Source organism: Heteronotia binoei, chromosome 7 (assembly GCF_032191835.1).
Source record: "Heteronotia binoei isolate CCM8104 ecotype False Entrance Well chromosome 7, APGP_CSIRO_Hbin_v1, whole genome shotgun sequence".
Lineage (NCBI taxonomy): Eukaryota > Metazoa > Chordata > Lepidosauria > Squamata > Gekkonidae > Heteronotia > Heteronotia binoei.
The window spans coordinates 81,962,116-81,989,062 of NC_083229.1; the positions used below are offsets into that span (position 1 = coordinate 81,962,116).

Sequence of the window (26,947 nt, forward strand, 5' to 3'; positions counted from 1 at the left end):
CTCTATGGGAATCGGTCTCCATTGGGAATAATGGAATGCCTAGCACACATTTCTGCCCCCCCCATTTTCTGATGACCCTGAAGTGGGGCGAGGACCTTCAAACTGAGGGATCTCCTGCCCACAGCTGGGGATTGGCTACCCTAGTACCACCTGGTGCCATTTGGTCAGTGAAAGTTCTCATTCCCCTGGGCAAGTGTCTAAATTAGCAGCATAATAATACCCTTTAAGATCAGGGAACCCCATGTCACCATCAGATGAGGCTCTACATAGGATCTTAAAGGGGACTCTGGGCTTCCTATTAGACCACAAGTTGGTAAGAGGCTTTTGCCATCCTTTCAGTGTCTGATCTGTGAGGTTTATGGGAAGTTTCTGAAATAAACATCAACTTTTAATGAGTTTTAGACAACTGTATTTATATTATTTGTACACAGAATTTGGAGAAGGATCATAAGTTCTCAAGTGTTAGAGGTTGCATTTATTTATATTCAGGGGCAATTTTGTAGAAAAATAGGTGGTGGAGCTCATCCAGGGATTGTTATGCAGCTGCACATACTATTCAATGGACAAGGAGGTGGAACTCTCAGAAGGAGGAGGTGGAACTCTGAGAAAGGTTCAGGAGCTGTGCTCCTGTGAGCTCCCACTGAATCTGAGGCCTATTTATATTTAATTTTCACACAGTGGCACCACCATTCTGTTTGTATTGACAGCCATAATTTTCATTTTCCTACTGCAAGGACAAAAAAGGAAAGCTATATATATATACACACACACACATACACACACACATTAATTTCAGAGGGCCTAAAAGGAACTAGTTGAAATTTAATAGCCTAAAAAGACAAGAATCCAACAAACCACTGACAAGCATATTCAGCCTATGAAAACAGAAAACCTATTTTTTCCAGTTGTGTCTTATGCTCCCTCTAGTGTTTATTTTTGGATGTGAGCATGGACAAGTCTGAAAAAGAGGAAAGTAAAACCTTGAGTCTAATCACAAAATGTCCCATTAATAGGATTAAGTACCTTGTCATCAGATAAGATGTACATGGCAAATCCATGACACTCTTGGAAATTAGAACAACACATAGCCTCGTTCTTTCCTGAAGCTGGAAATAGGTTTACAGGAGGAAAGATCTGCATTAGTGGTAAATATGGTCTCTTGAGAATTTTACTATTAAATAGAACTTTTTCTCATGATATTTGCTAGCCACCTGATACTGCTGGCTTTATAAATGTAAACTCATATTTTTGCTTTTATTTGTAACTTTCTAACTGATATTATTATCAATATTTTGAAAGTGCTTTACCTTCTTTTCTTTTTTTAAAAAAAAAGAATCTAAAAAAATTATAGTATTTTCTTGAATAAACTAAGACCTGTGGGATAATGTTTTTCAAAAATAAAATATTGTACACAGTTGAATGCACATGAGAGGGAAAATAAAGAAAATAAGCATGATTTGGTCAAAGTTAAGAATTGCAACCTCCCACTGATTCCAATGAAAAATCAGGAATGTGCTTAAATTTCTCCAACTAAAGTTTCTGGGATTAAATGTGATGACTTGTACTTCATGGAATCCTTTATGTACAACAGAGTTTCATTAAATTCAGTTGGAGGTGCATTATGCTTGGATGTGCTTTTGTTGATTTCATACCCTTATGGTCATATTGAAAAGCAGTGGAAACAGGATTGAAAGGATCACTTGTTTTAAGGTGAGTTAATAAGACATGTATCTTGATGAGGAGAATGTTTCAGTTGCAAATAAGGTTTCAATTGCAAATAAAAATTAAGACACCTTCTGTGAATTTAAACTTTTTCAGGTATTTGACAACAAGAGAATGGAAACAGTTTTTATTCAAGTGTGTGTGTGTATGAAATATTAAAACTAGGCTATTGCTTTATCTAAAAACTGCATTGATGCTAGGATAAAAATTATTCTTAACTCATGTACTGTAATGATTCTTAATACAGAAAACATGAAGTCTTTCCTGCTGTTTGTGATATACTTGCTATGGCTGAGGGGACAGCAAGGTGCACCAGCCAAGGAAGAAGACATAAACATAGAAAACCTGAAAGGTATGTGCGCTTGGAACACTTATACATATCCTTAAGTTGCCTCTGTGAAGGGGCCACCATCTTGCAACAGCTATAAGGAAGCAGCCTCAGATTTCTACAGTGTGAGAATTTCTGCAGCTCTTGGATCAAGATTATGACTAGTTATAATTTGGTTTAATGGCTGCATTATTGAAAGGTCTATTGACCATCTAATAAAGATGATGAAGAACTCGTATTCAAGATCACTTAATACAGCTTAGTTATCCCTTGAAAGCTTTTTACTATTCCACTGTGTTCACTGTCTCAATAAATTTTTATATGAGTATGAAAGTGGACTAAACAATTACTGTAGAACAATGAATATGGAGTACAAAGATGTGGACTTTTATGTATGTAATTGGATTATAATGATTAATGCCATCTCTAGGTCAGTCCTTTTCAACCTTGAGGGCCTTCTTTGAGCATTACAAAAAATCCTCTCCTGCGTGATAGTAGTTGTACTATTACTATCCTTTGATCGAGAAAATGCCCAGTGACAGAACTATCAAAATGGCAGAGACCATATAAATTTTTGGACATCTTGTAACAATGCTGTGTGCCCCTTCTCCCAGCCCCCCTCCGAATTCCGTGCTCTCCAGGTTGGGAACAACTGCTCTAGATCAAATAAGGAGCATTGGATGGGTGAACATTTTATTTTGAAAAGAACAAAGCAACAAAATAATCCTAAAGGTGCTTCTGGTTTGGTGTCTTAAATTTTTCAAACAGATGGTATCTAAGACTGTTTCTATTGTTCATTCTTAGTTTAAAAGGTACATAACTGCTGAAAATAAATCTGTGCAGGATCTGCAATGAAAATTATGTGTGAACAATTGGCAACTAATGAGTTAGATCCAGCACAGTGTTTCTGCAGGCACAAGGACTTCTATGTGCAGAATGTGAATTTTGTAGTTATTCTATCCTCCTGAATTTCAGGCCTCCCTGAAACCCTGCTCCTGGGAGGATTGGGACTTCCAGCATCAGGATTTAATGGTGTCATTTTGGGGATGCTATGAAGCTTGCACTTCAAGGGTGGAAGTCCTTGTGCCTGCAGAAATACTTCACTGGGTCCAATATACCTGCTATTTCCTACCCAGCAGTGTTTTTCAGGAAGAAATTTCAGACAAAATGTGGGAAAGTAGTATCTGTGCTGTGTATAAATTTCACCATATGGCAAACTTACATGTGTCTATTTTGTGGTACAATACCATGAGAAACTTTAGGTAATGGTGAAATGGTTCAGTTACAGCAGAGTGCCAACTGAAAATCTGTCTTCAGTCCCTGTGAGAAGGGTGGATTATAAATAAAGAAATATGATCAGAATGCCAGCCTGATTTTTAAACCATGCACTCCTAAAGATCAAAATGTGAGAGGGAAAAATGCTAATTAAAACCTGAATGTGCAGTAAACTGCACTGAGGAAAACAAAAGCTAATTCTATATAAGAAAAGTACTATGGATGGGGGTAGTTTGCTATCTCATGTATAACTTATTAGGCACTTAACTTGTACTATTCTTCTTGATGTGGATGACATTTCCATGAAAAATGAATAAACAGGTATTTTTTTAAGTGTATTGCTTTGGCCTTGCTAAATTGCTGGAAGTTTGCTGTTTTGTGGCATGAGGAAAATGCTAAATTCTCACGGACATTCTGCTGGCACATATAAAATATGCTTTATTTTAGAAAATAAACACCTTAATACATATGACTGTAGAAAAGATGAATTTAATGCACTTAATATTTATTAAGTGAAGATTCTGTTTATACACATGCAAAAGATTTTAATCTTTATCTATATACATTATTACAACTCAATATTTAAGCCTTGACTTAAAAAACAATTGCATTTCCTCCTGCAGTTTTATCGGAAGCTGGAGAGAAATATGTAGATGAAGAGGTAAAGAAAGCTCTGATTGGTGTCAAGCAGATGAAAATTATGATGGAAAGAAATGAAGCTAAACACATGGAGATGATGAAAGCCTTAAAGAAAAGCAGTGAAGAAAAAGAGGTAAATAGTAAACTGTAGTTCTGGTTTTTAAATATTATGTGGCTGAAATTTATTACATGTCAATTTCAAAGGGATGCACTAGCATAGTTGCCAACAAAAATATATCCTGTTCCTTTTGTACCTGCTTAATGGGATGCTATTTATCAGGTGATATCATTTAGCTCCATGCCATGAAGAATTTCAGCTGCCCATTTCCATTTCTATCAAAGGGACAGGATATTTTTTTGCAGTTCTGTTCGCAGCTCTATGCAGTAAATGTGGTTTCACAAATTATGCATCTTCTGAATTGTTGTAAATGCGATTTAGAAAATGGAAAATAGAGATTTGTAAATTTAACATATATGTTATATCCCTCTGAGGAGTCTTGTCAGCAAAAATTCTACTTAGTGAGCTACTGTCATTAAAGTTATAAGCTACTACATAAATTAGTTTGCTTTGGGCCATTTTTCCTGAGCTGAGAGGAAAATGTGTGAGTTGGAGGCTAAAAAACTGAGCTAGCTCACACTAACTCAGCTTAGAGGGAACACTGGTTATATCTGACTTACCAGTGACGGAAAACCATCCTTAGCTGCTATCTTATGCATAATATAGAGATGATTCCATGAACTCATTGGGACCTATTTCTAGCTAAACACACATTGTTTGGGGCTGCTTAAAAAGCATTAGCCTTAGAGAGAGAATAGCTGAATTTGTACTGGCTGATCCAGGTTCCTTCTGTTTCTACTTTATTCAGTGCATTCTGAAGAACCAGTGATCCTTTCCAGTCACAAGCCGTCTCCACTGAGAGACATACCTTTCAGCACTTCAGACAAATCTAATTTAACAGTAATTTCCTCTTTAAATTGAATCCTTGGACTTGTTCCTTTGGAGTGGGAAAAGATGTTTGGTATCTCTAACAGACAATACTCACAATTTACCAAAATATAGTTCCCAGGATTCTTTGGAGGAAGCAAGGGCAATTAAAATTATATGAAGGAAATTGAAGCTTGTAGTATTGGATTTGTTGTTGACCTTTGGTAAGTCACAGTGGGTAGTCAAGAAGCAGCTACTTAGGCTTTTGCAGTTGTAATTTGGCCTATGGATGGTAAACTGAAAGAGGGCATTATCACTCTTGATCTTAGAAGCTGCGATGGGATGCAAAGATAGAGGTGGTCTCACAAATATATGAGCACAAGTTGGTTAGGACTTTATAGATTACAGTCAATGTATTGGTTGTAACCAAAATCCACTACAGGAAGCCTATAAAACTTGGTATGCCAAATACGTACATTGTTAGCATGTCATTTGTTCAAATGCCTGATTGTGTTGCCGTTATGACTGTGTATAAATGTATACCAGGGCCAAGCCACAATTCAAGCAACCGAAGCAGCTGCTGAATTGCCAAACTAGCAGACTTTGGGAAAGGAAGCAATGGACATGTCTTGAAGTGCAATCCTAAGGTTGTAACTCTGTTTAGGATTATGCTCTAAAACTGGCCCCTACATACCTGTGTTCCTTTGAACCAATGTTCTTGGGATGGCTATTAAAAGTATCATTCTCTTTAAGTGGGTGTTCTGCGTGTGGAACAGGAGAATCGCCACATCAGCTTCTGAAGAGGCCAGGAGGTAGTTCTTACATACCTGGGGAACTATGGGACATGCAGAACAATTTCTGAACCACAGCCACACCATCTCCTACTGCAAGGAAACCCTATAACACAGAGTTATACAGCTGAGGCACTGGGTCTCCCTGGAGTGGTGGGTTCCATGGGAGTGGGAGGGTGTGTGTGAAAAGACTAAAATATTTATTTTTGCTATGGTTTTTCCTCTCTTGCTCCATAATTGTGTGTCACAGGACCCAATTTGTAGCTAAATATGAAGCTGTAAGTAGAAATAATGATCTCACTGAATATTTAAATGCAGAAAATAAGGTTACTCATACAAACATTTCATGCATCCATATCCAAAGACAGATTGGAATTGTATACTAACAGTGAGACACAATTGCTGTGGTAAGAAAATTTATGACTGAACTGATGCAGATTTTTAAAATGTGATTTTTTCCCTCTGAAATTACTCTGATGTAAGTCATGATTCAGATGTTTTAACTAATTCCCTAATTAGGAAGCTCTGAGACTTATAAGTGAAGTGAAAGAGAGACTGGAAGAAGAAGAAGAAATATGTCAGGAGTCTCTGCAGAATTTATGGGATGAATGCAAATCTTGTCTAGAAAGCAACTGTATGAGATTTTATACATCTTGTCGACGTGGCTTGTCCTCTTTTACAAGTAAGGTAAGACACAAATTAAATGTATTTTATTTATTTTTAAATATAACCTGCAGTTCTCCTCATAAACAGAACTCAAAGTAAACAACTTATTAGCCACGTGTTTACAAATTTGACTTTCACAGATAGATACTGCTTAACTGAAGGGTCAGGAAATATAATACTAACCCAGTTTTTAATGTATTTTACTAATTTTCATGCATTTTTCTAATTCCACAATCCAGTTTTTATTCACTATTGCAGGCCACTATTGCCTAGGGTGCCAGAGGTCAGGGGAGCACCAGGGGTGCTTCTGGCTCCAGTGCAGAGTTGCCAGGTCCATCAGACCAGTCAGAGGTGGAGGAGATGGGGAGTTACTTAATAGGAGTGGGGAGGAACACCAAAAATAAACATGATATGCCTACGTGATCCAGAAGTGACATAGGCATATTGAGGATGGAAGTGGGAAGGTGTTGATGCTCTGGTTTTGGGGCAAATACTCTATGGTAAAATTAGCTTAGTTAATTTCCGACATTCTTCCCTGCTTGGGGGGGAGGGGATGATTCCCTCGCACCAATCATTTGGCTGGTGGCAGATAGGTGGGCCCTGACAGTATGGGGTCTGGCATTCCTACTCCAGCACTACCATCCTGGCAGCTCAGGGGACTTCCTTGCTGGCCAGCCACCCAACTCTGCCCAAACTTGCCTGCCAATGTGGTAGAAGAAATTGAAGAATTGCATATGATCCCGGAAGGGTCACCACTTCCAGGTGACCTGCAAAATTTCTATGCTGTTTATCACAGAGATTTAGGTGTTTCTTAGAGTGTCACTGTGAGGAATCAAGTCAGAAGCTACTCAGATCTTACTCGAGAGGGTGACCACTTTAAATTTCTCCCCAGTCACCTTCCCTCAGTCCCTCAGTCAGACTCACAAAAATCCTGTCAGAACACTCAAAAATTGGCACCAGACGGTTTTGAAGTCAAAAACCACAAAAATATTTATTAGATAACAAAAGGCAAGGGAGAGGGATCAAAAATAATATTAATTATAACTGTTCAATATTCACAAGGCAAATCAGTTGGCAGATGGTTGGCAGAATAAATCAATTACAGAGAGTAGAGATTTATCAGGCTGAGGTAAAATATAACAAATAACACTGGCAGAAGATCTTTAAAATAAACAATAAACCAGGCAGTTACTTGTTGTTTAGCCCTAGCTTTGGCAATGCCAAATCATAAAAATAACAAAATACAATCACTCTTTCCACACACACATAGAGAACTCCTGACGGTTGCCAAAATATTCTCCCTCACAGACCCTCTCACACTAGCTAACTTCCAGGACTCGCATCCATCAATACTGATCTCAGCCCCACAGCAAGTCTTCTGGTCTGAGTAACCCTGCTGACCACCAGAATCCAGTTCTCCCCTTCAGTGTGTATTTGTGTGATCTAGTTTGTACATGGAGATTGCCTGATGTGCTGGCAAAATCTCCCTCAGAGAGTTTCAAACTGCCTGAAAACTCTCTCTCTCAGACAGAGACTACACAGCTCTGTCTCCTACAAGGAGCCCAGCCTCACTGGCTGCTCTCAGCCCCTTGTCCAGTTGGTTGTACAACTGACCAGCCTAAGCCCACAGTCTTCACTTCAGACTCCTTCTCTGAAGACTTCTCTTGAAGACTCCCTGGCTAAGACTCCAATCCTGAGGTGTTCCACAGCTAAGCAAACGGCATATGGATACTTCTTCGTTGCTCAGGCAAAGTTCCAGCCAATCGCTACAAGCCTGTTCCCCAGCTACTCAGGCTAAGTTCCTGAATCCATCACAGTCACCCAGAATTGGTGTCACTTCTGGGTATCCTGGTTTTGACAATAAGGGCTTGGAGCAGATTCAGTAACTAGGTGTCAGACTGGGTCTCACAGACAGCATAGTAGCAAGCTGACCATATGAACTAGTTGAACCTATGAGGCTCTCTGCTTACCCAGGGCTTAAGTATCCAGGAGGGCAAGAGGTCCCACTCTTATCCAATCACATGGATAATTAAGTGCACTTAGGTAGTCATCTGGATCAGTAGCTGGACCACAGCTTCCAACCTCATGCTTCCTCATGGGCCCAGCATCTCTGTTGTTCTTGCCAGGTGAGGGGAGAACTTTGGGGACTGGTAGTCCAGGATGTGGCTCTACCAGGCAGGCTACCATGGATTCTGGCATGTTAGCAACATTGCCTGGAGCTACAGGGTCAGGTACTTCAACTAAGACCTTGGGATCCAGGAACTCTAGTTCTAGAAGAGGCTCTGGGTCTGGAGGGGGTCCAGCAGAATAGTCTCTGGTCTTCCCTCAGAATAGTCTCTGGTTCCTCCTGGTCATCATATGAAGACTTTGCTCCTGAGTTCATCCCAGGGGATTCATGGCACCAGGTTCTGACTACACCTCATACCTTTCCCCACCACTATGATAGTAAGTTGACTCAACTAATCTGGATCCATGCCATGATAACATCAAGACTGGACTACTGTAATGCACTATACATAGATCTCCCCTCCACTCAAAGTCAATTTGGAGATTCCAGTTAGTACAGAACATTGCAGCTAGGTAAACCATGCATATCACTCTCATTCTGCAGTCACTCCATTGGCTGCCCTTCAGTTACCTGACTGAGTTAAAGGTATTGACTATTACATACAAAGCCCTTCATGGCTTTGGTCTTTTGGGTCTGCAGAACCGCTTTTCTCCCTATCCTCTGTCATAACATCTTTGCTCATCTCAGCTAGGCCTTCTGCCACCCTATAAATTGCCAAGTATCAATAACTGTCTGCACTTGTGCATTCTTGTTGTGGTCCCCACCTTATGAAATAGCCTGCCTAATGAGGTTAAGAAGGCTCCCACTCTTCTGGCTTTCCTCAGTCTATGCAAACTGTAATTACTAAAGAGAGCTTTTTTGCATAGGTAAATTTAGGGTTGCCAAGTCTGTGTTGGAAAATACCTGGAGACTCTGGGAGTGGAGATGGGAAAGGGAGGGGTTTGGGGAGGGAAGGGGCCTCAGCATGGTACAATGGCAAAGAGTCCACCCATCAAAGCAGCCATTTTCTCCAAGTGAACTTATCTCTGCCAGCTGGAGATCAGTTGTAAAAGCAGGATATCTCCAGGCCCCACCTGAAGGCTGGCAACCCTATTGTACTGTTCATTTGATTTTCCATCCTGTTAAATGATATTTGACTTACACTGTGTAATTGGTCTTTAGTGAGAGAGGCAGACTGTAAACAAACAAACTCTAAGCTGCCTAGCCAATCAGTGACTCAGGGTGTTCCTGGATAGGTGGGGCAGGGTACTTCTGCTGGTCTGCCTCAGTGTGGAAAGCCGCAGAGCTACCTTGGTTGGTTATATTCTTTATAGTGGTCCTACTGCATTGTTTTGATTTTGTAGTGTACTTTGAGTCTCAGTGAGAAAGGTAGACTAAAATTAATCAAATAAGAAATAAAATAAAGGCAACAAATCACACTGGCAGGAAGTACAGAGAAAAGGAAGCAAGCCTCAGCCTTCACTAATGTGCGACTGAAGGCACAATGAAAGAGCTCTGCTTTTCAGGGCCTCTAAAACCTGTGGAGGGTGGGGGGCCTTCCTCATGCCCTCAGGAAGCCAGTGCCATAGCAAAGATACAGCCACAGAGAAAGCATGAGCCAGAAACTGTCATTCTTGCTGACCTAATTAGGGGAACTACCAATAATCCATGGTCTAATGAACAGAGCTGCCTTGTGGGCACATATATGGGTGGCAGGGCTATAAACAAAACAACATGATTCTATCCTTTTAATAGCCAGGGCTGTATGTAGTCCATGATTCTGCGCAAATGCAGAAAAAGGGAAGAATTCTGCATCTTGGATATCATAGCTGTCATGCTGTTCTGACTGCAAAAATTGTGCAGGCCATGCTGGATGTCATATCCAAACAAAACAGGGGAGGACCAGGAAGGATGCCAAGTAAGATTTCCTATCATTGGCAATTTTCAGTAATGCATATTCCACGTCTTTCTTACCTAATGGAATACTAGCTGGTGTACGGTTTTGCCCAGAATCTATCACAAGATTTCTTGAGTACTTGCAGAAGAAGCTTTAATGAAGAAACATATATTTATTTATTTATTTTTCATATTTATATCCCGCCTTCCCCGCCGAAGCAGGCTCAGGGCGGCTAACAACATTGTAATATCAACAATAAAACAATAAAAACAATTACAAAAATAAATCAATTAAGAAGTTAAAACAGTTTACAGTTTGAAATTATTAATACAATTTTAAAACAGTAGTTTTGGTGCTAAAATTCATGCCATACATTCAGTGGTGTTGGGCATCTATGTACTTTGGTTGAAGGCCATTCAAAATAATGTTGTTTTGCAGGCCTTGCGGAACTGGGCAAGGTCCTGCAAGGCTCTAACATCATCTGGGAGTCGGTTCCACCAGTGGGGGGTCGCAATAGAGAAGGCTCTTTCTCTAGTAGCCTTCAATCTCACCTCCCTCGGCCCAGCGATTGCTAATAGATTTTGTGATCCAGATCTAAGTACCCTCTGGGGAATATGTGGGGAGAGACGGTCCCTAAGGTAGGCAGGTCCTCGGCCATATAGGGCTTTAAAGGTAATGATCAGCTCCTTGTAGCGAATACGGAATATTATTGGCAGCCAGTGCAGTCTCCGCAGCCCCGGCTGTATATGGTCCCGAATAGGGAGACCCAATAGTAGCCTGGCTGCTGCATTCTGCACCAGCTGCAGTTTCCGGATTCGGGACATGGGCAGCCCCATGTAGAGGGCATTACAGTAGTCTAGTCTCGAGGTGACCGTTGCATGAATCACTGTTGCTAAGTCGCTGTGCTCTAGGAAAGGGACCAACTGTTGCGCCCGCCTAAGGTGGAAAAAGGCAGATCTCGCAGTGGCTGCTATCGGGCCTCCATAGCCAATGTGGCTATGCTATAGCAAACCCTTGTAGCATGTATACTCAAGGCTACTGCCTTGCCAGACTAATATAGAACAAAATTTACAATCTAAATATACGTTATAGGTTAACAATCCATCACTTCTCCCGCCTAAAACCTCCTGCTCAAAAGTCTTTGAATTATTTTTCAGCCCACAGGGTTACTCTCCATCAAGGTCACATTCCAATTCATAGACACCTTCAGTTGGTACCTATCTTCCATTACTAGAGAGATGAGATTAGGCCTGAGCTTCCCACCACAACTTCCCCTCCATGGTGACTTTCCTTCTCACCAATGTTTTCATGCATAAAAGATTACAAGCTTACATAGGAGATATATATGAATTAGTAATTAATAACATTATAAATATGTGTTAGTGCAATTATAGGCATATATATGACAATACAGTTATGTATATATGACAATACAGTTATGAATATATGAGTGTAAATAGGAATATATCTTGGATAATTGGCTCTTCATCAGCAACAATAATACTATTATGAAAATTCAAAGTACACACTTGAAACGGATCCTTGTCAGGGACTTATAGTTGACAGTTGGCATACTTGGGGACCCAAGCAGATCTATTTAGCTTCAGCAAGGTCATTGTATCAGGTATCTTCCAATCCTTGCTCAAGAGCATTGTGTACCTTAGTGCCCAGTGCAGTTCCCTATCATGAACAGTTGGAGTCTATAATCTGACCAGATATGTGTAAATTTGCTTGGATAGTTATGGTGGGGAATTTGACTTACCTTGATGCAAAAATATTACACTGATGGGAGAAAAATGTAGGGGAACAAGACTCTGATAACAGGGTCTGCTACAGGGCACTAATCTCCATGCTTCCAGCTGAAGGTGTGCATAGAGCCACATAGACGTACAACTAGATGCACATGTGACTGCGAGCCTTTGCAGGGTTTCAGATTGCAGGGATAAAGCCTGTGATTGTTATAGTTCTATGTAAGTAGAGCTGTATTCACACTTTCAGCTGAAGGTGCAGATAGAGAAGTTAAGGGCGCACAGAGGATGGGATCCCATTCCTCTCCTCATGTATAAACAGGGTGGTGGAGCAAAGTAACTGAAAATGCTGGAGCAGCTCAAATCTCCAAACTATGTCAGGTTAAGTCCCAATAAAATTTTAAAAATACATTAATACCACAGAAATTATACTAGTTATCAGGTTCCTTTCACATAATGTAATGTTATCAGATTCCTTTCACAAATTATACTAGTTATCAGGTTCCTTTCACATAATGTACTTCAAGTGTACTCTATCAATTGTTTGCAACTGGATTTTTTCCTGTGTAAAATAGTTGCAAATGATTGCTAAAGTGCATTATCCAATGCATGTGAAAGCATCCTCTTTCTCTCCCTCTGTCTTAGCTGTCCAAGCAAACAGCAGTGTGACTGGTCTGAGCCTGGGTGGACAGTAGTTGTGAATTTAGGCTAGGAGTGACTTAACAAGCTTCTCATGTTTGTGAAGCTGTAAGATGTAGCTTGCCTATCATATCCTTAAATCTGGATTTGATCTCTTCTATTGTGTACATTTATTTTGCCAGAACTGTCAGTGATGAGACTCATCATCAGAAAAACAAACTTTATTTTCTGGTTGTTGGTTAAGGTATAAGACTACAGTAAAGTTCCTGTTTTTAATTTTGGCAAAGATTAACACTGTTTCCCTAGAAATGCTGCCTCACTTATGACCTTTCAGTATTTTGAAAATAGGGCAAGATTTGATAATACAAAGTCAGAAATTTATTCTTGAATTTACAATGTGCATTTGAATTAGGATGATGATTAACGAATTTACTGTTAACATTTTTTTGCTTCCTGCCTACAGATTCGAGATTTTTTCAGAAAGATGACCCCAATATCAGTTTCTATGTATGAAACTGAGGGGAAAGAGCTCCAATTTAATCAGAAGACTGAAAAACAAGATGTCCAACTAGTACAAATAGAAAATTTGTTTAATCAACTCTTGTCTGATGTGGGTACAATGTTTGAAAAAAGCATTCTTTTTTTCAAACAGATGCAAAAAGAATTTGACCAGTCCTTTCAAATGTATTTTATGTCTGATCCAGACACAACAGACTCCTATTTTTTACCAACTTTCACTGAGGATTCTATGAGAAATACTGGCTCCCCAAATAAATGGGGGGTCCAAGACTTCTTCCAGCTTGTAGTTGATTTCAGCAAAACTGTTGTGGATGGTGTTAGTGAAATGTTTACTGATGCATTTGAAGGATACACAAAGACTGCAAAGGAGATGGCTGAACAAATTCAAGGCAAGTTTTAGAATAAATAATATAGATCTTTGACCTGGTGGCATTTAGCCTTTAAAACTCAGTCATAAGTATTTGTCCCCTGACTTCGGTAGCCCAGCTTAGCTTGATCTTGTTAGAGCTGAGAAGTTAAGCAGGGAGCTTTTGACTAGTATTTGAATGGGAGACCACCAAGTAATACCAGGCAGAGGCAGGCAGAGGTAGGCAGGCAGTAGCAAACCACCTCTGATCATCTCTGGCCTAAAACTCCCATGGGATCACCATAAGTTACCTGTGACTTTACAGCACTTCCCACCACATCACCATAAATATTTGTGGTAATATGTATGTGCCCGTGAGAATCATGTAACATTGCTGCAATGTTGTATAGCATGCTGAGGGACACTGGCCAGGGCAGCTGCAAATATGCCTTGTGAGACTGTTAGAAAAGATTGGTATTTGATCTTTATGCCCATAGTGTATCATTTTATTTTATTTTTTTAAAAAAAATTAAATTGCTTGGGGCCAGCAATTCCATGTGTTCAACATACAAAGGATGCAGCTAATCCAGTTTTAAAAGAGGCTCATGGATGAAAACTGCTAAATCCTGCCCAGTGTACACTGGTTTATTAACACATAAAAAACTGAAAGCAAATCCTGTTCATTATCATTGTTATAAACATGAACGGAGAAAGTTTATTAATATTCATTATTTTGGCATCTGACTGCCTGTTTTCAAGTTCATGCTCAGTTCAGATTCAGGGAGGGGGGAGTTGGTGGAGAATGACATTTCCCGTCAGCAAAGATAAAACAAATCACGGAATTTTTTCATAAATGCTCTTCCTCTTCAAACCAATTCCACCAATCACTGCCAGAATTATACCCAGAATTAAACTTAGCATACAGTTACAAGAGTTAACAAATAGATGTGAGAATTAAGTTTTGGTTCAGTCTCACCTGCAAGACCAACTAAGTTCAAGTCTGGGTATAAGCGAGAACTGAGAGAATGAATAATAAAATCACAGAGATGGAAGGGGCCATCCAGGCCATCTAACCCAACCCTCTGCTCAGTACAGGATCATCCTAGAGCATCCCTGGACAAGTGTTTGTCCAGTCGCTGCTTAAAGACTGCCTGTGAGGGGAAGCTCAGCTCCCTAGGTAGCTGATTCCACTGTTGAACAAGTCTTATTGTAAAAAAGTTTTTCCTAATATACCTTCCCACTCTTAATTTAAACCCATTATTGTGAGTCTTCTCTGTTGCCAACAAGAACAGCTTCCTCCCCTCCTCTGACAGCCCTTCAAAAATGTAATGAAAGCAATCATGTCCTTTATCAGCCTCCTCTTCTGCAGACTGAACATTCCCAAGTCCCTCAGCCTTTCCTCATGGGGCTTGTGTAGATACACACATCTTCAGATACTGAAACAAATATCCTCAAGCATTACATTTAGGTAGGAGTGGGGTTTCGTGGCCGAGAAGGGCTAGTTAGAGTCAAGGTGCAAAAGTAACTGGCTGATAAGTATAGCTGACATTGGATAAAAAAGGTTGGTAAGAACTGTGAATGGCGGCAACTTGACACAGTACATCTAAAATTGGAAGAATCTTGGCAAAATGAAACTTTAAAGGTGCCATTGGACTCAAGCTTAGTTCTCATGTCTGTTGTTAACACTTTTATTATCTGTATGCTAATTTGCTGCCATTCACAGATCTTACCAACTGTGTTATTCCAGTCTTAGCTGTAGTTACGTTTCCTGACTCTGATTAGACCTTCCTGACAAATGATGCCCCCCCAATATTTAATGCTTGAGGAGATCTGTTTCAATGTATCTGAAGAATTATGCATCTACACATGCTAAGTCTCTCAGGGTGTGTTCACACACACTAAATAGCACACTTTGCAATTGAATTTTTTATTGTGTAAGAACAGCAAAATCCACTTGCAAACAGTTGCTATGTGAAAGCATCCTCAGCTCTTGCTTATATCCAGAATTGAACTTTGTTGGTCTTGAAGGTGACTCTGGACTCAAACTCAGTTCTCACATCTGTTTGTTAGCTCTTGCAATTGTATGCTAATTTGCTGCCATTCACAGGTCTTACCAACTGCTTTAATCCAATCTCAGCTATACTTATCGACATATTTTTCTCAGCCGGAATCACCTGGCATCATGTCAGTTGGTATCAAGAGTGTCCTAGGCAAGTGCCCTAGATGGGTATATCTTGCAGTCACTTCTAATGTCTGTTAATTTTGTACTCTACACCTAAGTTTCACTGTCTGGCATGTTACTGTGAATATTTGTACTGACTTCACATCAATATTCAGTCTGTTTCTGCATATAGATTTAAAATGATTTAACAAATGCTATCATTCTACAGCTTGCTTTTCATAATCTGCCTATGTCTGTTTTTTTTTAAGAATGTAAGCTTCTGTACTCCTATGCCACCTCCCTCTCTTGGAGTTCCCAGATTCTCTCTGTACCTGCTCTATTCTGTTGCCTTTTCAGTCCTCATTCCGTCCTACCTGCCCTTCTCAAGGTGCCAGATGTTCTCTGTCTTCCCTGTAACTTCAACAGCTTCCATAGGTTAGCAAAAAGCAAGCCTCTGACTACTTCATTAACTGCCCTACTGCCTTACTTTGGGTGCCAACACCTCCATCAGCCTGTTCTGTAATACTGCCTCCTGGAGGTGCTCCTTGGCAAGTGAGAAGTTACAGGGCAACCCTATTGAATCTCTCAGAGGTCAATGGTCTTAGAAATTGTAACGCTGTGTAGGAATACCTTGTTAATTACCTAGAAAACTTGGATCCTTTCTCCTATCCACTTGCCAGTTGGCTGAGAGGAGTCCTATCCTGGGAATTTCATTCAAATTGGATGGAAAATGAAACTGTTACAGATGAAAATGTGCTCCCCACACAAACCAGTGGAATGCAGACAATGAATAAATGCATAATGAAGTAATGAAACACAACTAGCAATGTGCATACCTCTAAGATTCCCCGCTCCCACACACCACAGAGGCCCTGTCTCTAGCACTATTCCCATTTGGAGCTCCAGAAGTACATGTGTCCCTAGATAAAAGAGTTTCTTGACTGAATGGCAGTAAGACAGAACAGGAGATGTGGAGGAGGGCTCTGTTCCACTCATCAGTGCATCTTTTTTATTGTTTCCCCTTGCTACCCTTTTTGTATGATTGGGGTAGTTCTATATATAAACTCTTGGAACTGCCATCATGTCTACCTTGGCTCTCAGAAATATGTTATTCTTTAATGGGAATATTCCATGTTTACATTGATTTTTAAACTGCCAAAATGGCAAACTCAACCATTTGGCCTCCCTGCCAACATTGCCCAGCCCTGCCCATCCATCTGCTTATATGGAGTACTGATATTATGTAATGCTCAGGGCTTTTCTTGTGCTGGAGCCCACTGGAGAGCAGCTCCACCTGGGATGGCCAGGGCTTCAGCTGGCCTGACCCGACATGCGGCAGCCCCGTGCTCCCAGACTGGGCGGGGCCTCAAGGTTCCTCTGTGATAGCGGAGGAGGCATGGGAAGGTGGGTGGCACTAGCAGGGCTGGCAGCCACAAACCAAAGTCAAGCAGACAGAATTTCCCTTTCTGCTAAGTAACTGTCACTGTAACTCACTGTCATTCTGAGGGTTAAAGTGAGAGTGTGTGCAAGCCTAGAGAGGCAGCTCAGCAATAGGGGGAGGGCTTGGTTTGAGATTTTCTTGCAGGGCAAAGCCGAGGAGCAACTGGGGGCAAGACAGGTGAGCTTGCAAAAGAGTGAGAGAGCGTAGGCTTGCATTTGCGAGAACGGAGCCAAAATCAGGGAGTTGCATAGGAGAGAGAGACACTCCCCTAACCCTGTTGCAAGCAGGCATAAAGAAGGTTGTGGCCCCTGGAGAGTCTTTCTTTTGTTCCTTTCACAAGTAAAAAGTATGACAATTCTAGCCCCACTCCCGCTATCCCAATTCACAGGGGATAGATGGGTCACCCTGTGTTCTGCAGCTCCCTTTCTCTCTTTGCGCTTTGTACTCACTTGGGAACACTTTCACCTCGCCCAGTTTTATACATTCCAGGACTGAGTATGAGTACTGTTGGGGGGGGAGGGAATGAGTCCCGGACCTGGCTCAGCAATCGAAAGCATAGTGCCTCCCACAGGATAAATGAAGCCTCACAGGGACTGGAGCCCAAAATCCTTTCTCCAGACTTGGATAGTTTCTCAGGCTGAGTTGACAACCCTATTTAAAGCCCCAAAGGTTTGATTTCTATGTCTTTATGGCTAGTTTCTATAGCTTGGTGGCGGCTTGAGTTTTGGTTCCTACTTGCAGCACGAATGCTTTGGGGCTTTAGATAGGGTTGTCAACTCCAGCCTGAGAAATTCTTGGAGATTTGGGGGTGGTGTCTATGGAGGAGGGAATTTGGGAAGGGGTTTCACCTAGAATCTATGGTAGACCAACAGAGTCTTCTCTCTAAAGCAGCTGTTTCCCCAGGAGAGCTGATCTCTGTAGGCTGGAGATAGTTGTAATTCTGAAAGAACTCCAGGCTCTGTCTGGAGATTGGCAACCCTAGCTGAGTGCAAGAGAGGCTGCTGTTCCCAAAGCATGTTGCTAGTTTGTCCAAAGGAAAACAAACTCTGAGAATGGACCACTTTTCTCTCTGTGTTCTGGAGGAAGGCAAAAGCCCAGAACTGACTGGTTACAGTTTTAATGCTTTTGTGGCTCTGGGACTCTGGAGAATTTTTAAAAATCCTATTAAAGGTGCTTTTGGGGGGGGGGGGGTGCTTGAAATTAGTGGCAGAAGAGCAGGGTTGTTTTTTTTAAGGCTGTTCAGATGGGGCTTTAATGGCATTAAAAGGGAGCTAGACAAATTCATGGATCAGCAGATGTTAGCCAGGATGGCCAAATGGAGCCTCCATATTCAGGGCAGTGTAACTCGGAGGTGTAATGGCTGTTGAAAGTGATTGCTGTGGATTTCCCAGAGACATCTGGCTTGCCACTGCAGGAAGCAGAATGCTGGTTTAACTGGACCAAGCAGTTCCTTGGTGCTCAGGAAAGGTGGCTCTATCAATGGGATAGATCCAGGAGGGTAGTCATGTTGGTCTGAAGCAGCAAAACAAAGTTTGAGTCCAGCGGCATCTTTAAGACTTATATGTGCAGGTTTTCCTGAGAAGACAAGTACAAAAGTGTTTTATTCTCCCTGAAGCATGAAATTCACTGAAATATGAAAGTAGGATTTGTAGTAACTTAGTTGAAATTAGTGAACTTCTGGTGATGTCAGGTGGTGTGGCCTAATATGCAGATGAACTCCTACTGGGCTTTTTCTACAAAAAAAGCCCTGTGTCAAAAAAGCCCGATATTCCCAATAATGAAGTCCTTCGTTGCTTTCAAATAAACTTGTTTATTCAGGAATTCACTTAACAGCCAGTGGAATTACTGAGATACAAAAGGTTACATGCTTGCTATATAGAGTATCATAAAACCTTACTAAAGGCGCTTCATTTGAATCTTAGGTTCAGAGGTAAAAGCAACAACTATCTTTCCTACTACAAAAGCATTCTCATACTATACTGTGAAAAGATAAGCGAGCCTGTGAATTAGGGGAGTACATCCTTGATACACAGCAGGCCCTTTCGGTATTATAAACATTCTGCTGCCAGATGGTCGTGCTTATGTGTCTCCTAAACTGTAAATAATGGAGACTGGTCAGGGCCTTGGGCTACTACCTGGCCTGCTATGGTTAGCCAAAATAATGGGGCTTGACACCCTGGTAATGCTGATTGACTCCATTCTGTCTGCCCAGGTTAAGGGCTTACATATGATTGCTATTTCTCTTTTGCCATCTTTTAGTTTATTTAAATTGTATAGCTGTTTTAAGAAGTTTAACTGTTTTTAATGTGTTAACTTTGTTGTTACCCACCCTGAGCCCACTTGTGGGGAGGGTGGGATAGAAATTCAAAATAATGAATTAAAAAATAATAAACTGCATTGCTATTTAACATAGCATTAAAATGACAATGTGTGTTAATGATACTATATGCATATGTGTGTTCATTCTAGATTCTGACAAAAGTGGAATGTTCTCTAAGATTGTACCAGGTCGGGAAAGAGTTCTATGTAATAAACTGCGTCAGAATTCATCAGGTTGCCCTCAGTTTCAAGAGAAGTGCCAGAAATGCCAGGATACTCTTTTGCAAGGTAAACAATGATCCAGTAGCCTCTGATATATGGCTTAACTATAATACTGCATATTATATGCTCAGCTAGGAATGCCAGAATTTCTTGGAATTACAACTCATCTCTAGACTACTTTCCCTGGAGAAAGTGGGCACTCTGAAGAATGGACTCTATAACACTGTAATCCCCTGAGGTCCCTGTCTTCCCCAGGCTCCACCCCCAAATCTCTTGGAGATTTCCAGCCTGGAGCTAGAAACCCTATAGCTCCTGTGCCCCCCCACCAACCTGGCAACCCTAGCTCAAGTACAAACTATTGTGATTTTAATTTTAGATGTTTGTAGGCTTGATAAATCACAAACTCAGTTAAATCATTTAGTAAACATTTTAATTACTACTGTACTTTGCTTTTTGTACTGGAAGGTCCAACCCTGTTGCATTATCCAGCCTACCTTTTCTCAAATTCTGCTTTCTGTGCCTCTTGCCTGCAGAGACAGGTTTTTTGTTCTGCTGGTGGTGCATCACCTTTGGAATGCCATCCCTCTTGGGGCTTGTCTGGCACCTAATTTACTTTCCATTAGGTACCAGACCAAAACATTTCTCTTAACCCAGGATTTTAACTAAGGAGTTCCACCTCTTTATCTGTTTTGTGGTCTGTTTCTTGACTGAAGACTTTTATTAATGCCATTTTAGACTGCTCTGCTTCATGTGCTTTTGTGCCCCAGCTTGTTTTTATTGGGTTGACTTGTTTTTGCTTGCATTGAGTCATTTTTACTTTTTATTGTTTTAGTTGTCAGTTGTGAACTGCAATAGACAGGTCTTGATGGCTGGTATACAGATTTTATAAATAAATAAATAATAAACTGTATATCATGCATAAGAGCCCCGTGGCGCAGAGTGGTAAAGCTGCAGTACTGCATTCGGAGCCCTCTGCTTACAATCTGAGTTTGATCCCAGCGGAAGCTGGTTCAGGTAGCCAACTCGAGGTTGACTCAGCCTTTCATCCTTCTGAGGTTGGTAAAATGAGTACTCAGCTTGCTGGGGTGAAAGTGTAGATGACTGGGGAAGGCAATGGCAAACCACCCTGTAAAAAAGTCTGCTGTGAAAACATTGTGAACATCACCCCAGAGTCGAAAACGACTGGTGTTTACCTTTTTTACCTTTATATCATGCATAATTATAAAGAAGAGGGGGAGGGAACTGCCTGTACTGGAAATCACAGGTTGATACAGTTCTACTCCTATCACTCAGCACAAAATAGATAAGTCTAATCATGTGTGAGTCTACACATGGGCTTTTATGCAGATTTTATCAGAAAGATGGCCCTAATATCAGAGAGAAATCATAACAGTTGTTAGTCCTAAATAGTCAGTATGTTTCACAGCTGGTTTTTTCATTCCCACTTCCTGATTCAGTTGGTGTATTTAGAAAGATGCAAGAGAAATCTCAATGAGCTTAGTTTAAATTGTCATTGCACTTTATTTTAACTGATCTTAAACATTTCCTTCTGGCTGAAGTTTTCACCTGCTATTGCAGATCCAGAAGAGGCATGAGCCCCTTCAGTGGACAGTGTGTTGGCCTTTGGAAGGCCATGGCTGCTTCCACATTAAAGTTTTGCTCTGCTGTAGCTCCCTTACTGTAGTTTTGTTTCCAGGAGCATCCACAAGATGTCATCCTCTATTTGTCTTGCTTCCCCTCACTTTGCTGGGATCTTTGCCAAACCTAGTTTGGTATGATCTGTTTGGAAAATCATAGTTGAAGTATATTCAGACATCCTGTGGATGGAAGGTGTGCATTTTTTGTATGTTTCACCCATATCAACACCATTTTCCTTGTTTCAGTCCCCTGCATCCATTTTCCCTGTGCCACTGAAGGGTGGAGGCTTTTAAAAAAATAGTAATTGACACATCATCACAGCACAACAAAGTTGTAACAGTCTACTAGTTCCCAGCTTTCTTTTAAAAATAGTAAGTCTCTATCCCATTTCATTCTAGAGAAACATATAACAAAAATTCCCCTTCTTACTCTGAAAAGCACTAGAGTCCTGGAGACTAATAGATCTTAGCAATGGCTCATGGTAAAGTTGTTATTGTGCTATAGCAATGTGTCAGTTATCAATTTTTAACCTCCTAAACAATGTTTGATTATTGTACAGTCTGCCCCAATGTCCCTGAGCTACATATAAAGTTCGACGATGCCTTTAAATTGGTTAACATCTCTGCTGAGCAGTATCAACAGATTTTCCAGATGGTCCAACGTCACACAGAAGATACATCCTACTTGTTGAATAAAATGAAAGAAAGGTTTGGATGGGTGTCCGAACTATCTGACAGGACCATTGGACCAGAGAACATTTTCAAGATAGTAAAGGTAAATGCCATGCATTAAAAATGGAAGTGATCACAGCACAATGATGTTTCTGTTCTCCACAGTTCACTGACATTTACCAGCTCAGTACTATCAGGGGGAATGTGTGTGTTATTTTTGGTCTTTAAAATACTAAGCTCTTATTGAGGTAGATTTTGACTATACTTGATAATCCCTTGGTAATCTGACACTCCAGTTTAGCCACTAGCGTACTCTAAATCCTTTTAGCGTGATGAGTAAGTGACCTGTATCACCATCTGAGAGGAATAAAATGGCACTAACAGGTTTTAGTGCCTTTAGGTTGCTTTTCCAGATTCTTGCTGGTGACTGACATGTAACTCAAATATCTTCTTTAGGTCAATATAATAAAGTCAGAGTACGTCAAAGAGAATGTTATGAGTTTTATCACTGTATATGCTGTATATCATATATTGAGCCTTCAACATTTCCAGTGGCTGCCTCAAAAACTGTTAGGCTAAATCTGCAATCCAAGAACACTTTTTGAATAAAAATGGGAGACCTGTTTAAAATCCTTTCCTTCAGCTGCAGTCAGGACCCTTGAATTCTGTTAGTTACTTCCAAGTAAACATTCCTGAAACTTCCAACTTTAACCCTTCCACATTTTAAGGACATAAGAGATGCCATACTGGATCAGGCCAATGGCCCATCCAGTCCAACACCATCACATAGTGGCCAAAAAAATCAGGAGCTCCACCAGGACACCAGTAGCCCTCCCACTGTTGCCCCTCTCCCCAAGCACCAATTGTTTGGTTACTGTATAGTCTGTCTATGCACCCCTGCATTAAATAAATTTGGACGATATCCTTAAATTGGTTTGATTTCTCTAATGAACAACATTAACAGAACCCCCAAACTAACTTTAATCTAACATATAGGTTCTGCAATATTTGAGAATAGCATACTTTATGGAGGCTTTTTTTTTAAAGTTCTGCTTGTAAAGAATGGCTGTTTTTCAGCCCATAAATTTCTTTACTCATTCCAGTCTATAATCCTGTAAAGGTATTTACCACCAGAGCTGCCCATAGCTGACAAGGAATTCTGGAGCTCACACTGTAGACTAATTCTATCTGGCATCCTTTAATTGCAGCCTTCTGCCAAAGGTAGCCAAAATAACCCAATTTAACAAAATATTAGAGTGACTTGAAAACAACCAATGCCATGTATTAATCTGATTCTTAACAACTGAGCTTTAAATATATATTTTAAAACAATATGAACATATCATATCAAGGTGTTCCCTTTCAGGTTTCTTCTGATGCCAAGGCAGGTGAAGCTTCCGGTCTGAATGAAACAACAGTACATGTGAATATTTTGACTTCACCTACTTTCACAATTAAAGTTCCCCAGGATTTAGACATACAGAGTTCTGCATTCATTGAATATGTAGCCGAGAAAGCTTTACAGCTTTACAGGAAGAATTTCTAGGTATGGCAAATTGGTTCTGTTTCCATTAATTAATTATTCTATGGCATTGCGTGTAGAATAACCAGGAAATCCTCAGATTGTCTGGCAGGCAGAAGTTCCAGTTCTTTTTGCATTTTATGCACCACTAGGTGGGAAATGAGACTTGTAAATGTAACATAGGTAGTTAAGTACAGAAAAAAAATCTAAAAGGGGAAGATTACAAACCAATCCAAATGTTTGGTACAGTCTTTATCTAATCAGAGTCTGATATGTTTCCATAATGTATTCCCATGCTGCTGAAAATACACACCCTGGGATTATAGATTATTAGTCTATGTTTAGAATTAGTTTTAAAATGTTTGTGTTTTATTCACAATGTGAATTTGTGAATTGTGAATGTGAATTGACTGTTGCTACCTGCTCAGAGCCCATTTGGAAAAGGTGGGCTATAAACTGAAAATAATAAATAAATAATAAATACTTTTTTTTCTTGCTAGGCAGGAAGATCTGTCAAATACGATCTACTTTAAATCCGGTATATTCTTCTTTAGTTAAGTACACCAAAGCTCATTCTACAGAACAGACCTGCAGGGAAGGAATTTTTCATATCAAATAACTCATTGATATTTATATTCAGTAAAAAACCAACAACTTTGAAGGTATGTAGCTAACCTGAGGACTCTGTCAGACACAGCTTTTCTTAGCATTTGGCTTGTGTGCCCAAAGATGAAACAGGAAATATGTACACAATTAATTTCAGATATATTCTGCAGCATACAGACATGTTTTAGACCAATAGACTTATTTTCCAATAGGGACCCAAGTGGGTTATCAACTGCCAGGAGGGGAAAAAAGTGTCCTGACCCTTGAATTAGGGTTGCCAATCCCCAGGTGGAGGCAGGGGATCCCCTGGTTTGGAGGCTCTCCCCCCACTTCAGGGTCATCAGAAAGTGGGGGAGGAGGGAAATGTCTGCTAGGCATTCCATTATTCCCTGTGGAGACTGATTGAGAATTGACCCACGGATACCTGGGGCTCTGTGGGAGCTCGTTTTTGAGGTATAGACACCAAATTTGCAGCATAGCATCCAGTGCCTATCCCTAAAATACCCTCCAAGTTTCAAAAAGATTGAACCAGAGAGTCCAATTCTATGAGCCCCAAAAGAAGATGCCCCTAAAGGAAAAGGTAGTCTCCTGTGCAAGCACCAGTCGTTTCCAACTCTGGGGTGACATTGCTTTCATCGTTTCCAACTCTGGGGTGACTTTTTATGGGGTGGTTTGCCATTGCCTTCCCCAGTCATCTACACTTCCCCCCAGCAAGCTGGGTACTCATTTTACCGACCTCGGAAGGATGGAAGGTTGAGTCAATGGAGCCTTCATTATTTCCAATGGAGAGAAGGCATTTAAAAGGTGTGCAGTCACTTTGAATGTGATGGCCAGAACTCCCTTTGGAGTTCAATTATGCTTGTCACAACTTTGCTCCTGGCTCTGCCCCAATGTCTTCTGGCTCCGCCCCAAAGTCTCCTTGCTCCACCCCCAAAGTCACCAGATTTCTTGAATTGGACTTGGCAACCCTACCTTGATAGAGTGGGTGTTATTTACCTCCATGCCATTAAAAGGTTCTGCAGCCCATTTCCACGTCTAAGGGCTTTTTATTCTAGGACTGTAAACTTTACCTTACACATAAGGCCTTTTAAAGCTGAGTGTGCAGCTCCAGTTAAAATGATTCAGGGCTATTTTACATGTAACTCCAATCATGGTATGTGCTTTCCTTTGTCTCCCTCACCTCCTCCCACCCCCAGTGATGTGTTCATGCCACACTATTGCACTGCAGTATCAGTAACGTAGCCCTGTGCATTATGAGCACAAGGAAAACAAAAAGGAGCAGTAACAAGCTTTGGCACCTACACATTGCCAGCCAAGTCTAAATATACATGTTGCTGAACCATTTATTTTATATTGGTTCTTTATACTTTCTAGTAATCAGAGTTCTTTAAACCTGTAGCAGTGTTTCTAGTTTGTAATGTTATTTTAACTACATTAAATATACATATTAGAAAAAATCTCTTTATTCCTATGTTTTATGTTTGCTTTGGCCAAACTGAACAGCATTCCGCTGAAAAGAAATACTGTAAAAAACAGATGGAAACATGACTTTGTAATGTTTTGGTCAGCACACCTGTGCTTGACATGCTGGATAAGACAAAGTTTTGACAGTTTTGCTCAGCTTGCTATATTAACTACCTGATTCATACACTACAGGGAGCAGATCAGCCACTACTTTACAGCTCTTCTCCTGCTCATTTTAAGCACATGGCAAACTGTCATATCCATCAGTAGTCTTCACTTTAGTTTAAAATCACATTCTCAAACCTTTGTTAATTTCAGAATCCTGTTAACTGTATCCAAGAGTTTAATAAATTATGTTGGATAGACAATGTCTGGTGTACAAAGAAAAGAGAAGGGGACCCTGCAGGGGGCAGCAAGAGGGCAGTTAGATAGGAGGTCAGCATCTTCTCTCCTGTTAAGTGTCTTTCCTTGTCTGTCTCCAGATTGCTACCACAGGGCAATCACCTGTTTCTTTTTGGAAGTTCCACAAACACACTTCTCACAGTCTGTGATGTAGCTAAGACCCTTGTGCTCTCTCTCTCTCCCTCATCTTTAACTATCAAGTATGTTAATTCCTGAATAAAGTTTGTTGATGCCTGTTGTGCTAATTACTCTGCCAACAAATTAGAGCAGTGGAGACTTTCAAGTAGGCTGAGGAACTCTACCCAATGGGTTGCAAGCCCCTATAGAAATGCCATTTTTGGTCCTTTATTGGGAGTCCTTCTGCTGTAGTATATAGATTGAGAGAAAGGATGTCACTGTTGGAAGTGAAGGACTTTGCACTGTCTCTCAGACTCGGGGTGGTGGGGTTGCATTTGTGTGTCCATGCCTGGAAGTCATGGCAGCATCTGGTAACTCCTACTGGGGCATGGAGATCATTCAGAGAAGTGGCTAGATAGTTTGCCTCTGTGAGAATGTAATTTGAGTCCAGTAGCACCTTCCAGACAAACAAAGTTCAATTCTGGATACAAGCAAGAACTGAAAGACATAGCATGTGTACAGGTACACTCCTTCAGATCCATTGAAACACATTTCCTCAAACATTACAAAGAGATAGGGGGAGTTAGTTGACAGGAAGAGCTAATTAGTCAAGATGCCTATGTAACTGAGCTAAGATAACACATTAAGTAAGACATGAAAATAGCAGCAAATTGGCATAAAAATATAAAACAAGTAGTTAACAGATGTTAGAACTGGTAAGTTTGAGTGCAGTAGCACAGGGAAGAGTAATCATGCTGAATTCATGACTAAAATAGTACAGAAAAAGCCCAGGCTTTCAGGGCTCCTTATTCCTCAATCAAGTGACCACAAAGTTCCTTCAT

At 40.6% G+C, this 26,947-nt stretch overlaps 1 protein-coding gene across 1 annotated transcript; it reads left to right on the plus strand.

The window, feature by feature from the left end:
- Window positions 1–1,667: 1,667 nt before the first annotated feature.
- On the plus strand, window positions 1,668–23,567 carry CLUL1 (clusterin like 1). Its single transcript, XM_060242976.1, has 8 exons — window positions 1,668–1,710; window positions 1,970–2,074; window positions 3,949–4,097; window positions 6,200–6,367; window positions 13,141–13,585; window positions 19,614–19,751; window positions 21,883–22,097; window positions 23,361–23,567. The coding sequence occupies exons 2-8, from the start codon at window positions 1,975–1,977 to the stop codon at window positions 23,538–23,540; spliced, it is 1,395 nt and encodes a 464-aa protein (XP_060098959.1). The 5' UTR covers window positions 1,668–1,710; window positions 1,970–1,974; the 3' UTR covers window positions 23,541–23,567.
- Window positions 23,568–26,947: the final 3,380 nt, after the last annotated feature.